Source organism: Rhinoraja longicauda, chromosome 29 (assembly GCF_053455715.1).
Source record: "Rhinoraja longicauda isolate Sanriku21f chromosome 29, sRhiLon1.1, whole genome shotgun sequence".
NCBI lineage: Eukaryota > Metazoa > Chordata > Chondrichthyes > Rajiformes > Arhynchobatidae > Rhinoraja > Rhinoraja longicauda.
The window spans coordinates 10278767-10292527 of NC_135981.1; the positions used below are offsets into that span (position 1 = coordinate 10278767).

At 40.1% G+C, this 13761-nt stretch overlaps 1 protein-coding gene across 1 annotated transcript in view; it reads left to right on the forward strand.

Moving 5' to 3' along the window:
* Positions 1–13761, forward strand: part of nsfa (N-ethylmaleimide-sensitive factor a) — a 157160-nt gene that overhangs the window by 70124 nt on the left and 73275 nt on the right. The window contains exons 10-12 of the mRNA XM_078424925.1: positions 1162–1327; positions 2507–2581; positions 6594–6781. Coding sequence (XP_078281051.1) covers positions 1162–1327; positions 2507–2581; positions 6594–6781 — 429 coding nt within the window. The remainder of the gene's footprint in view (positions 1–1161; positions 1328–2506; positions 2582–6593; positions 6782–13761) is intronic.

Below are 13761 nucleotides of genomic sequence, written 5' to 3' on the forward strand. Positions count from 1 at the left end.
TTATTTTCTCAATCTAACAACAGTCTTGCTTGGGTTTTGTATTTAATTTTGCAGGATTCAGTCAATGTGCTTGATTTGTTGGGGATGGCGGTGAAAGGAAAGTCAGATTCTGGAAGATACTTATTTTATTGGCCTTGTGTATTGCAGTAAATGTATTATAATTTTTCACAGAATGGCAACCGAAATGTGAATATGCAGGATGTTGACCCAAAATATCAACCATTCCTCTGCCTTCACAGGTGCTGCCTTACCCACTGAGATGGTCTGGCAGTTTTTTTATTTGAGAAGAACAATAAATTTAGAATCAATTTGCCTTGTAAAGAAACTATTCCCCTTAGCAGTGCTGTTTAAAACTAGAGGACATAGGTTTAAGGTAAGACGTTTTGGGAGGATCTGGAGGAAATGGTCACCCAGAAGGTAGTTGGAACATGGAATACACTGCTGGAGGACATGGAGAAAAAGTGTATTTACAACATTTCAGTAGTATCTATTCAAGAACTTGAATCACCAGTGTATAAAATACAGACCAAATGCTGGGAATAATATATTTGATAATTGGCATGGGCATGGGCATGGGCATGTTTGTGTGCTGTATGGATCAATGGTAATAATTGAACAATCAAATTTTCTTTCAGTGTAGGGTTTAGTCTTCCACTTCTTGATTTGCCACTCACTAATTTAAGCCTCCGCTAATGGATTTGCGGAAAGTAAAGGGAGAGGAAAGATGTGGTTGCTGACTATTTCTAGGTGGCGCAGGTTTGGGGGGAATAGTGCTTGGCGGGATCCTGTGAAACCTGTCCGCTTCATGTGTGGCAGATCCAGGTGCAGAGTGAAGCACTGAGTCTGTGGTGGGGGCACTGCCATTCAAAGCCAGCTTCACTCAGAACGGATTCTGTGAATTGTTCTCTTTTAATTAACCCTGATTTTAGTCAAATGTTGGTTGTTATTTTGGACGTTGGGGCTTAAAACTTCTTGCATCTGTTCTGGATGAGAGCTATATTTTGTAAAGGTCAGCTCCCATCTGAGCCAATGTCAAGGCAGATCATCGAAGTGAAGACAGATTTCCAGAACAATATCGACACTGTGGACATCACCTTCGTGGCAGCCACCACCTTCACCTTTAATTCAAAAGTTTCTTTTTTTTGTGGTGTCTTTTCGCAGCTTGCAGCAAACAGCGGTCTGCACATCATCATATTTGATGAAATAGATGCCATTTGCAAGCAGAGAGGGACCATGGCAGGCAGCACGGGTGTACACGACACAGTTGTCAATCAACTGCTTTCCAAAATAGATGGAGTGGAACAGCTCAATAACATCCTTGTTATAGGTAAGGGACTGTGAGCAGGCTTGCCTGTCTTTTGGCATTTTAAATATTTTATGTGACAGCACTTGGGCCTGGGTCCATCATCAACAAAGAAAAGTAATGCAAGGAAGAATTTTCTTTTGGTATTTGCTCTCTCTCTGTGCTTGGGTCCAATGTTATGTTAATACACTGTTGACTGCCTTCTTTATACTGTAGCAAGAACCCAACTGGTATGACATTTAACACTTAGCCCTACACCTCCATTCACTGTAAATATTATGTGCTTTGCCAGTGGATATTAAACCACTATGTGAGTCGCCTATGCTTTATTTTCTCAAGGTATATTTGTACTCACATTTTTTTGTTACTTTTTTTCTACCTTAATCTACTTTTTAGTTTGCCATTGATTCAGTGTTTATTTTGTTCCTGCACATTGCAATTCATATCATATCATATCATATATATACAGCCGGAAACAGGCCTTTTCGGCCCACCAAATCCGTGCCGCCCAGTGATCCCAGTACATTAACACCCACTAGGGACAATTTTTACATTTACCCAGCCAATTAACCTACATACCTGTACGTCTTTGGAGTGTGGGAGGAAACCGAAGATCTCGGAGAAAACCCACGCAGGTCACGGGGAGAACGTACAAACTCCTTACAGTGCAGCACCCGTAGTCAGGATCGAACCTGAGTCTCCGGCGCTGCATTCGCTGTAAAGCAGCAACTCTACCGCTGCGCTACCGTGCCACCCAAATTGTTTGCACCAAATGGACATGTCTTCAAATATCCTTTATAATTACCCAATGCATGCCCTATTGATTGTGCCCTGCTTTTCCAATTTGTATAATATAAGGTGTACATTTTCATCCAACATTAGAGGGAGGAAAAATTAGAGGGAGGTAAAGGTTAGCAGGAGTATTGAGATTTCCTCTTCCAATTTTCAGTGTTTCTAACTCTAACATTTACTAAAGAATTTCCTATATTTTGAAAATCTTCCCAGTTTAAAATTGTTGGCTATTTAACAAAATTTCCATGTCCAATCTACTTTATTGCTATTAGCTGAATAATTAAGTAACCAATCTTTTGGACATATATGAACCTTGGGTAAGAATTGTTTTATAGGTTTTGCATTCGCTTTTAGTGCAAGGTTTGTATCAAAAGACCAATTCAATTTGATCTTTGTAACACTCCCATTTAGGTATGACAAACCGACCGGACTTGATTGATGATGCTCTTCTGCGACCTGGCCGATTGGAAGTCAAAATGGAGATTGGTAAGCCTTGACCCATAAAGAGACATTTCTCTTCTCTTGTACTGGTTATGTCAGAATCACTGGGGAAGCAGAAAGTGGTTTAACTCAGTCCCCAAAGTTTGCTTTGTAGATGCAGGAGCATTGTTTCATGCTATGAACACCTTGGGTAGGTTTTCCTTCACTCTGCTCAGTGTGCCCTTTTGATCCCCGTGTCCCAGGGAATGATTCGCTGGCTTCTGCTTGGCACTAGCAGTAAAGCCTGGCAAAACCTCCAACTTTGTTTTAACTGCAGGGCATCAGTGAGATAGTAATTGTGTCCACCTTCCAAAATGGAGCAAAGAGAAGTATATCTCTCTGTTCTGAAGCCTTGGCCTGACTTGACATTGTTGAGCTATTTGTGGTTTCCCATGCCCTATCTTTGCTCCTTTGAATGCCAAGATTCAATGAATGGGTGACCTTTCAGCATATCACTGATTTTGATTAGCACAGTGCTGTTATTTTAATAATTTGAAAAAAAACGTGGAATAAATAGTTTGTCTGTTAACAAAAGAATTACTCTCTTTAAATGAGTTTTTTTCCTGGCTGGTCTTTTCATTTTCTTTATCTTTGCGACCCGATACCACCTCAGTTGGTAGGCCGTGCAAGATCAGTTTCTGGCAAAGTATAATTTAGCACTGTTTCTGTTGGATAAAAATTAATCTACAAAGGTCACATTTTCAGTTGTTGGTAAATCTGCAACAATTTCTCAAGGGTTCACCTCTTTCTATTTTGCTGCCTGCCTCACCAAAGTTAAGTCATTATGAAGGATGAAATGCTGAAGTCTCAGATGCATGTGGCAGGGTAGAATATGAAGTCAATGAGATGTGTACAGCAGGCCATGGCTTTTAATGTAGATGCTTGTGGCATCAGACCCAATCTGAGGGTAATAATCTAGTTGCTTGAAATCTGGAATAAAAATTGAAAACTCTAAAGAATATTTATGTTGGGCCTCATCTGTGAAGAAAAGTTAAAAGAAAAAAAAATACTTGCTGTCAATGACTTTTCATCAGAAGACAGATGAAATGATTAGAGAGATGGGGACAGATACGGCTTGGAAACAGGCCCTTTGGCCCACAGAGTATGGCTGAAACATTATGTCTAATCTTTTCATTATTCATTGCACTTCAAGTTTAGGTATTGAATTACAAATGAAGTAGTACGGTTTTGCATTATTTTCAGAGAATTATGCTTTTTACCAGTGAGTATTTGCGATAACGATTTGTAGTAAATTAGTGACATGCTGGAGAAAATGAATCAAGGATGGACTCGAAGCTTCCTTAAGTGCAACATCCCTCCAAGTCCTGGGAATCTCTGGGTCACTGCTGCTCCATGTGGACACAAAGCATTCAGATGCTTTTGAGAATCGCAGGTCATTGCATCCGGAGCACACAGCCACCCTGCAAAAGGAATAGCCAACCTCGTATACGATACACCTGCCTACCCCATTGTCAAATGCCTGCTCCATTTTTGGAAGAGTCTGCAGTTCCTAACTTATACTCCTTAACCACCTCAAACCCTACAAAATCAGAGTTGAAGTAAGTGATCTATCCCAAAGGATGGCTAAAGAAGAATATTGGCACCCAATATATTTACATTACTTTTTTCTGCTGCCATGCACCCTTTTAAGACCAGAGATCTAATTGTAATATGTCTCTGGATAAAATTTGTCTTGGAATCGAATCTTGGTCCATTGGAGGTCAGCACTTTTTAATATTTGTTTTATTTATAAAGTCATCTGCACTTTTAAAATTTAAGCATAAAATTCATTTCAGGGATCTTTCCCAGATTTTTGCAAGTTGCATTGATGTCTCATAACTTACCCAAAGGTTGATCTGCCATTCTGCTACACATGAACTTGATTGTCTTGGACCTGGCTTGCTTCCTTAGCATGATGCCTATGATTCCTGCTTTGCCTGCACTTTGTTCTGATGAGGGAGCATTGAATAAGTTGATCCTTAGCACCCAACGTCTGTTCCATGAAGTGGAATGTGCCCTGTACTTTGAGAAGCTCTGGGATTTTGTATCCAGAGACTCCACTTTGGAATTCTTTGACAGCTCTTGTTGATGCTTTAGCTGTGCTCAACTCTAATTCTTTTTGATGGAGACATTTAAACATGATTTTAATAAATATAAATAATTTTAAACTAATTACATTAAAACTAATTGCAACCTAATTCAAGCCCATGGAGCGGCTGTTCCTACTCCAGCCCCCCTCCCCATAATGTTGAAAGTCAGATGCAATGTGCAAATGGATTTACTGTTCAGTGAGGCATTGCCACTGGACTTGGTGAGTGGGCAGTCGGATGCACTACATTTGGCCGCATAAGGCACCTGAGCGGTGAACAGATGAGCTATCGGTGTCAGCTAGCATGACAAGGCCAGCTATTTCCTTGCAATTAGTTCACCATTGTTGCTGAAGCAGAATAGTTATTTGAAGTGGCCTTAGACCTGAAACGTTAACTCTGTTTCACTTCACCTCAGATGCTGCCTGGCATGCTGATTTCAGGATTTCCTATTTATATTTCAGATTTCTAGTATCAGCAGAGTTTTGATTTTCAGAAGTAGCTCTAGGTTTTTTTCTTTTTGCCTCCCGGGTCTAATTATCAATGCGACATCTCTGTAGTCTGTTCTATTTACCCCGATTCTATGAGAACAAATATCTGATCTACCATGAAAATATTAATTGGTACAGCAGGCCTGGCGAATTGACGATGTGTACTTCCCTTGTTGATCGGCTCTGTGCAGTTTATAAACGTTTTTGATTCTGTTTTACTGCTTGTTTCCTTAATGAAGCATTTGCAGACATAGAGCAACATTTTTTTTTCACTTGATGGGTTGTCCTTCCCTGACAGTTTTTACTTTATCATGAAACAAGTGCCAAAAGATGCATGAAGAAATAACCTTAGTTAACCCAGACTTTCCTGGAACTTAAGAATTTAATAAACAAAACATATGACTATGCTCTCCCCCAACCCCTCACCCACTACATTTCACTCTTGGCAAGGCCATCAGCATAATCAAGGACGAATCTCACCCCGATTACACTCTCGTCTCCCATCAGGCGAGAGGTAAAGAACACTGAAAACGCATACCTCCAGATACAGGAACAGTATCTTCCCAGCTGTTATCAAGCAACTGAATCGTTCTTTCACCAACTAGAGAGTGGTCCTGACCTACCATCTACCTCATTGGAGACCCTCAGACTATCTTTATTCATTCTTTACTGGACTTTATCTTGGACTTAATGTTATACCCTTTATCCTGTATCTGCACACTGTGGACAGCTTGATTGTAATCATGTTTCGTCTCAAGGTTTCCTCAACATCCTCAGGAGAAGGAGGTAGAGCTGTTGGTATGCTTTCTTGACGTTCGCATCAATGTGGTTGCTTCACGACTGATCATTGGTAATATTAACGGCAAGGAACCTGAAGCTCTCAACCATTTCCACATCTGCACCATTGATGCTGATTGGGGCATGTACTCTACCACGCTTCCTGAAGTCAATAACTAGCTCCTTCATTTTGCTGATACTGCTGGAGAAGTTATTGTTCTGCCACATTCACTAAATTTTCTATCTCCTTCCTGTACTCCATCTCACCATTGTTCTTGATTCGGGTCCCCCACAATTGCATCATCTGCAAACTTGTAGATGGAATTGGGGCTGAATTTGGCCATACAGTCATGAGTGTATAGGGGACTGAGAGTGCATACTTGAGCACCAGTGTTGAGAATTATTGTGGAGGAGGTGTGACCGTGAAACGGGCGCATCACAAATGTCGACTGCATAATATAAATGTCAAAGCTATGAAGACATTTGCAGTAGACTATTACTTGGGGAAAAGCTTGACCATGCAGGAAATCCACCTCTGCAATGGTAAAATTCCAAAGCTCAGCTAAAATAAGGTTTAATATTGTAAATATGTGTCTATTGATTTTTTGGGTTTTATTGTGCCCTCTTTCCCTTCCACCCCCCCCCCCCCCCCCGCCCTTACAGGTTTACCAGATGAGAAAGGCAGAATACAAATTTTGAATATTCACACAGCAAGAATGCGAGAGCACAACCTGTTGGATAATGATGTTGATATTAATGAGCTAGCTCAAGAGACCAAGAATTTCAGTGGTGCCGAGTTGGAGGGTCTAGTGCGAGCTGCCCAGTCAACTGCAATGAATCGGCACATAAAGGTATGTACGGGTATTTTGTTCCTTTAATTAAACTGATGGGTACAATAATAGCCATGCCATAAAATGGAACTTCTTTAGCTTATGCTTCAGGTTGAAAGTTTCCTTTTATTATCATTGTAGAAATATTGGGCATTTTTGTTGACTTAAAACAAAACTTAGCCAATCAGTTAATTTTAGGATTCTTCAATTCAGTTTTAGTTTTGGTAATACCTGCTTTTTGAAATTCATCAATTGATAGCAGCACTTTTTTTTTCTTCCCCTGGTTATCTAGGCGGCACAGTGGCGCATCTGGTAGATCTGCTCACCACTGTGCCAGAGACACTAGTTTGGTGCTGCTCTAGGGTGCTGTCTATGTGGAGTTTGCACAATCTCCCTGTGACCGTGTGGGTTTCCTCCGGGTGCTCCGGTTTCTTCCCACAACCCAAAGACGTGTGGGTTTGCTGGTTAATTGGCCTTCGTAAATTGCCCCTAGTGTGTTGGGAGTGGATGTGAAAATGGGATACCATAAAACCAATTGATGGTCGACATGGGCTTGATGGACCGAAGGGCCTGTTTCTATGCTGGATCACCAAACTAAACTAATCTCTGTCAGGTATTTCACTTGCACATTCAATATGCATCAAAAAACCTATCAAAAACACCTATCAACACCATCAAAAACAAAAAGTGACCTATGGACACTTTGCTTGTTGCAGTCATAAAGCAAGCTGCATGGTTGACATTCAAATATATTGTTTATGCAAGTATTTAATTGGTACAAAAATATTTTGTAATTTGGTCTTAGGATGCATTATTATAGTTACTTTCGTTTAAAGCTGAAAAACTAAATCATGTTTATGTTTTCTATAGTGTAAGGTCAAGTCAATTTTATTTGTCACATATACATAAATGTGCAGTGAAATGAAAGATTACCCACAGTCCAACAATAAGAGCAATAAAAATAAGCAATAACACACACAATCATAAACCAACACCAAACAAAAAGAAACATCCATCACAGTGAGTCTCCTCCAGTCACCTCCTCACTGTGATGGAAGGCCAGAATGTCTTTTCTCTTCCCCTGCTGTCTTCTCCCGCGGTCAGAATATTCAATGCAGTGGAAGAATTATAGCAAGTGTATGTAGAGCATTGTGATATGGGTAGGACATTTGTGACTTGAGGAATAATTGGTTTATGGACAATTTTTAGGAATGGAACCCTCGCATCTCCAAATCACTGCCTGAATGTTTATTGTACCAAAGTGATCTCCATGATGAAGAAAACCCTTTTAGTCTGGGCAGCAGGATACTTCTTCCCAGCACTGATTCATCAAAGAATATTCCAATCTGCAATAAAAACTGATGGGCACTTGAGGGAACTGAGGTTAGGCACGTGTGATGGATGAAGGATCCTTTGGTCTCAATTCGTACTGCTGCTGCTCTTTCCCCATCCCCTTCCCGCCACCAATCATCTGCAGCTCACTGCTGTATTTAATAAGTGTTCTTTGCTTTCTCTGCTGTCCACAACACATGAAACCACAAATCTCACATTGACTTCTAAAATTCTAACTGGCAGTGTATATAACAACATTAGGGGTGTCCAAGAGGCAATACATTTGGAGCAGTGCACCCAAGACAGGAACTCTACTTGGTCATGCAGCTATTTGCTGGCCGTCTAACTTTGTAGCACTACATGTTGATGGGTGCTTCAATAAGCTCCATTTTCATCCTTCATTTGCATTCATATTTTAAGATAAGTCATAAAGGTCAACGTCAGCTCTGTTCTGAAACATAAATAAGTTTGAGGTTCTATGATCTCCATATTGCAGTCATATTATTGTGAAGAAGTTGCAAAAGTTCCCTAAAGATGAGAATTGGAGAATTGGGTACCTGGATGCACATCTGCCCATTAGCTTACAGGCTGTGGTTGGGAGATGAACTCCCTCTACAGAGAATACATTTGCTCCAGCATTTTGTTTTTTGCTCAAGGTTCCAGTACCTGCAATCACTTGTGTCTCCAGCTAACACGGTTTGATTGATTTGCACTGACAGTGGTTTGAGACGATATCTTTATGGCTCCATTCCATCTCCTCAACCAAAATAGTGCACAATACCATTTCCAACGCTGGTACGAATCATTGTGCTTCCATCGTGCCTGGAGATTGACAGCTGCATAACCATAAGCTGTAAGCTTACACTCCTGTTCTTATAGTGCAAAAGTTCCCAAAAGATGAAAATTTGAGAGTTGAAGAAGTCCGAAAAAGGGTCTCGACCAGATACGTCACCCTTTCCTTCCTCTCCAGAAACGCTGCCTGTCCTGCTGAGTTACTCCAGCTTTTTGTGTCTATCTTCAGTTTAAACCAGCATCTGCAGTTCCTTCTTACACAATGATATGGTCCTGCTTATCTTGCATTCCTCAATTTTAATACCTCACATCCCAAAAAAATGCACCTTTGCTCCTTTAAACTCAGTGGAGGTCTGACTGGCAGGTCAAAGTGATCAGTAACATGTGGATCCAAAGATGAATGTTAAACTGGCAAAAAATACATTTATTCTATCTCTTTACTTCATTGTGTCATTTCTCTCTCAGTGAGTGTCCTGAATTGGTAACCAGAAGCAAATTCATGTAGGTCCTGGTATTTATTTCCTCCTTATCTAAACAGCATTAACCATGTCTGGATGTTTTCCTGAGAATGTAGATGCTGTAGATTAGACAAGTTTCATTGTTGTGTTTGTTTGGGTTTTTCTTTGTTTCTCTCTAATTGCCCTCAGGACTTGACTTCCATCTTCTCCCTCCACCATGAAATCTTCTTCTCTGCTCCCCAGCTAAATCATGTGTAACGTTATCCTGCTTTCACTCATTACCGCTCTGAAATTGATCTCCTGCCTAATGTTTGGTTACATTCCAGGTGAGGCTCTATTTGTCCACCTTAAATTAATTCTATTGTGTGCATTAATGGCTGTTCCCAAACAAAACTGCTCTACCTGGCAACCCTTTCATGCAGGTTGGTGTACCAACAACCAAAAACATTGACCATCCTTGCAAGGCCCTGTTTTTAACCAAATGCTGAAAGGGTGATTAAAACACAATAAGACTGGAATAACAATGATCTATGGCTCTGAAGAAAATTTAACATTTTTTCCTTCATCCTTCCTCGATACTTGCATTGTAGCTGCACTTCCAACAAAGTTCGACACTTCCCTATTTATTCACAAAATGCTGGAGTATCTCAGCAGGTCGGGCAGCATCTCGGGAGAGAAGGAATGGGTGACGTTTCGGGTCGAGACCCTTCTTCAGACTACACTTCCCTAGTTCCTGTTCTGAAAATCTAACTCTTCATGCTCGCATCTCTAAGGCTCCAATGCATTTGTGGTGTAGTTATGGCTTTCTGGTCTCTGACAGATAGTGCTGTGTTCAAATCCCACTACAGTGATTACAGCAAATATTCTGACTTGTGCTAAATGTCATCCAGCAGTTATAGTCGGGCAAGGTTAGTGCTGTTTGTTGCAGGTTAATTTTTTTGGATGATGCAATGAATTGTAGTCTGATGTGTTTACAAAGACAAAAATAAATCCCATGGCACTCTGAGGAGGAGCCTGATGGTTCTCCCTGGTGTCCTGGCCAATTGGTACCCCTCAATTAATGCCGAGACCAAACTGGTCATATATTTAACTGTTATTGTGGTGTCTTGCTATGCGCAGGTTGGCCCAACAAGGCACCACAAAAGCAATGACTTTTAACAGTATTTTATTTGCTCCAACATATTTTGAATATCCAGTTTGCAAAAAGCTGCTAAATACAATAATGTTTATTTGAATCACTTAAATGAGTGTTGCAGATTGGTTTGTTGTAAATCAAAGACAATTATCAAAAGTAATTAGGAAGGGGTGCGAAGGGTTGCAGGGTAAAAAGGGGGAAGATAGAAAGGGTATTATTTGATCTTGGAGAGTTCAGCCTCATCCCGACTCTGGAGGAGGCAGAGGAAAGAAAGACTGGTATGGGAAGTGTAGTGAAAAATGGTTGGCAACCAGGAGGTCCACAGGCCTTGGCACACCAAGCCCAATTGTTCGGCAAAAACAGCCGCCTAGTATACACTTGGTCTCGTCAATGTAAAGGAAGCCATATCAGGATTTGCTTATTTGCCGATTTGCTTATTTACATCCCACCTGTTGTTAGTGAGGACTGCAATTGGATTTGATCTAAATTGGCCTGTGTGTGATGAACTGAATGTCTCTTTGCTGTGCTGTGCTCGTTATCAAATAAGTTGATGTAGGTCACTGTTTACACTGAGCCTCATAGTAGTGAGAGTAGTCATCTACTAAAGACAAATATTGAGGATTGCACAACAATTGGCCACACCAATATAAAATGGATAATTTTTTTTGCCTTGAAATTGGATTTGTTGTTTGACACCAGTGTGCCTGTATGTTGCAATGTATAATAAAACATTTTATACTTCATTTTGGGACAGTCCTACATTAACAGGTCTCTTTCTAAGTTAGTGTGTCTTATTGAGAAGGGATCTTGCTACCACTTGTTTGCCCCTTAGCAGTAAAATTTGGCAGCGACTGCCAAATATTGAGAACGTATTCAGTCAGTTCTCTAACCTTTGCTCTATATGCTGTTGATGGGTTAGCATCAGAGGTAATGTACTCTCCTGCTTTGTTTTGGATAGATGTTGAGTTGGCTACCGTTAACTAACTAATGACAAACCTGATTACACTGAGTACTAGAATTCAGATGTACCAATGTTAATTTTCAATGTTAATTAATCAATCAGATTCTCGTATTTGTTCATGATTTCAAACTCTCTTTTGTGTTTGTGTGGGAGGTAATAACGGAAGGGGAAGGGAATTTGAAGAAATGACAGCCTCTGCATTCCACTACCTTGAGTTTGAGTTTAGTTTGTTTGTTTAGTGTCTTTCTGTAAATGTTCTAAACAATTTCTAGTATTTTCCCAGTTTCACACAATTACATCGATTTTGTGTTTGCCACTTTTGTAGATGGCAAAGTTGGAGCAATCATTTTAATAATATACCTGCAGGAGAAACATTTAGCTTGCTCCACAAACCAGTAATACTGTCTTTTATGATTCGTTACCAACATTCTTTGCTGTGTTCAACTTTCCAAGGTTTAATGAACATAGCCGTTTAGAAATCATCGACTACTTCCTGAGGCATAATTTACCCTGTGGTATCTTGTGTTAATGTCAGTGAGATAAATTGCTTGATCGTTCATCATTATGGGTAATGCAAGATCAATATCGATGCAAATGACTTTTATTAGTATAGCATAACATTCATCAAAAAGTCCCAAATATTTTTCACATGAGCTGATGAAAACACACATGCAGATCTTCCAACACCAAATTCCACTCTGGAATTTTTGCTGTGAACCCTCCTGCACTTTCTCACGTTTTCTAAGATATACTTCTTAAAATCCACCACTTTGACCAGGTTTCTGATCATCTTTCCTAGTGGTGTCCTAATGTGACTCGATGCCAGATCTTGTCTGGTAAGTCTTGTGAAGTGCACTGAGGTGAGGAAAATGTAATGTAAACTACAGTATAGTATACTATGATCAGTTGTGCTATCTGCCAACTCTCAACTGATACCAATGAATTCAGGTTCCTTTTGCTTGTCATTTGTGGACTGGTTAATCTTTCTTGGCCAAAGGCAGAAGGAAGGACTCCAGTTTTAAAGCATGCAGAGCTGCCAGATATCTCCCCGCTCCACCTTCCTTACCACCACTCCCCAACCACACGCACACCTCCCCAAACCCCCTCTGATGCTGTTGAGCTGTTAAATATAGGTTTTATTGTTCACTTGGACTGATGTTTTTTTGAAATGATGCAGGTATTTCACCACACAGTTTAACCTTTCGCTGCTCAGTATTCTGCAGCATAGTCCCTGTAACCAGTCCAGGCAAGTGTAGAGGCTAAAGCTGCAGAGAATACCATGTGCTCCAGGACAAATTTGAAGCATTCCAGAAGGTCTTTTTCTGTGCTTCTCTCCTTGCGTATTGCTTCTTGTTTTACATGCATTAATAATTTGTATTTAAATTGTCACCTGAGCTTGTTTTGTGGAAAGTCAGTGTCATTCACTTGAAAGTGCAATTTAGAATTTTTTTAAATGCAATGTTACAGTAACAAAACATTTTTCTTCAACTTGCTTTGTTAACCCTGTCTGGCTGACTCTTCATATGTAATATCCCATATGTAAATTACATCATTTATAAATTTTGTTCATTTTATTACAGTCCTTTGATTTACATTTTACAATTTCTTGTGCTTACTAAGTTGTTTTCCATCAAAACAAAATACCTGAAGTGAACTGGAATGTTTGTGATTTACGCCCCGCTCCAGGTGTGTAGCACATGTCATAGAGTCATACAGCATGGAAACAGGTCCTTCGGCCCCTTGCCCACGCCGACCAACATGTCCCATCTACACTATTCCCACTTGCCTGCTTTTGGCCAATATCTCTCTAAACCTATCTTATCCATGTACCTGTCTAAATGTTTCTTAAATGTTGCAATAGTACCTGCCTCAACTACCTCCTCTGGCAGCTTGTTCCATACACTGACCGGCCTTTGTGTGTTTAAAAAAATAAAATAAATTACCCCTCGGGTTCCCATTAAATCTTTACCCTGTCACCTTAAACCTATGTCCTCTCCTACTCTGGGCAAAAGACTCTGTGCATTTACACAATCTAATTCCTCTCTTGATTTTGTACACATCTTCATAAGCTGCCTTATTGTAGGTGCCATCGAACAATGCGACTAATTTGACTTTGGATTTTTCCATGTTTAAAGGTACAATATAATTGTAAATTGTTGGCGCGTGTAGGTAGACAGCTGCTATTATAAGCATATTTCAGATCAAAATTTCCGCTGTCCTCAAACAGCATTTTTGTCACTGACAGCCAAACAAGTTTATTCTTTCAACAGCAAAACCAGTACAATGAAAGTTATGACGTATCTAATCCATTGTGAAAATCTAA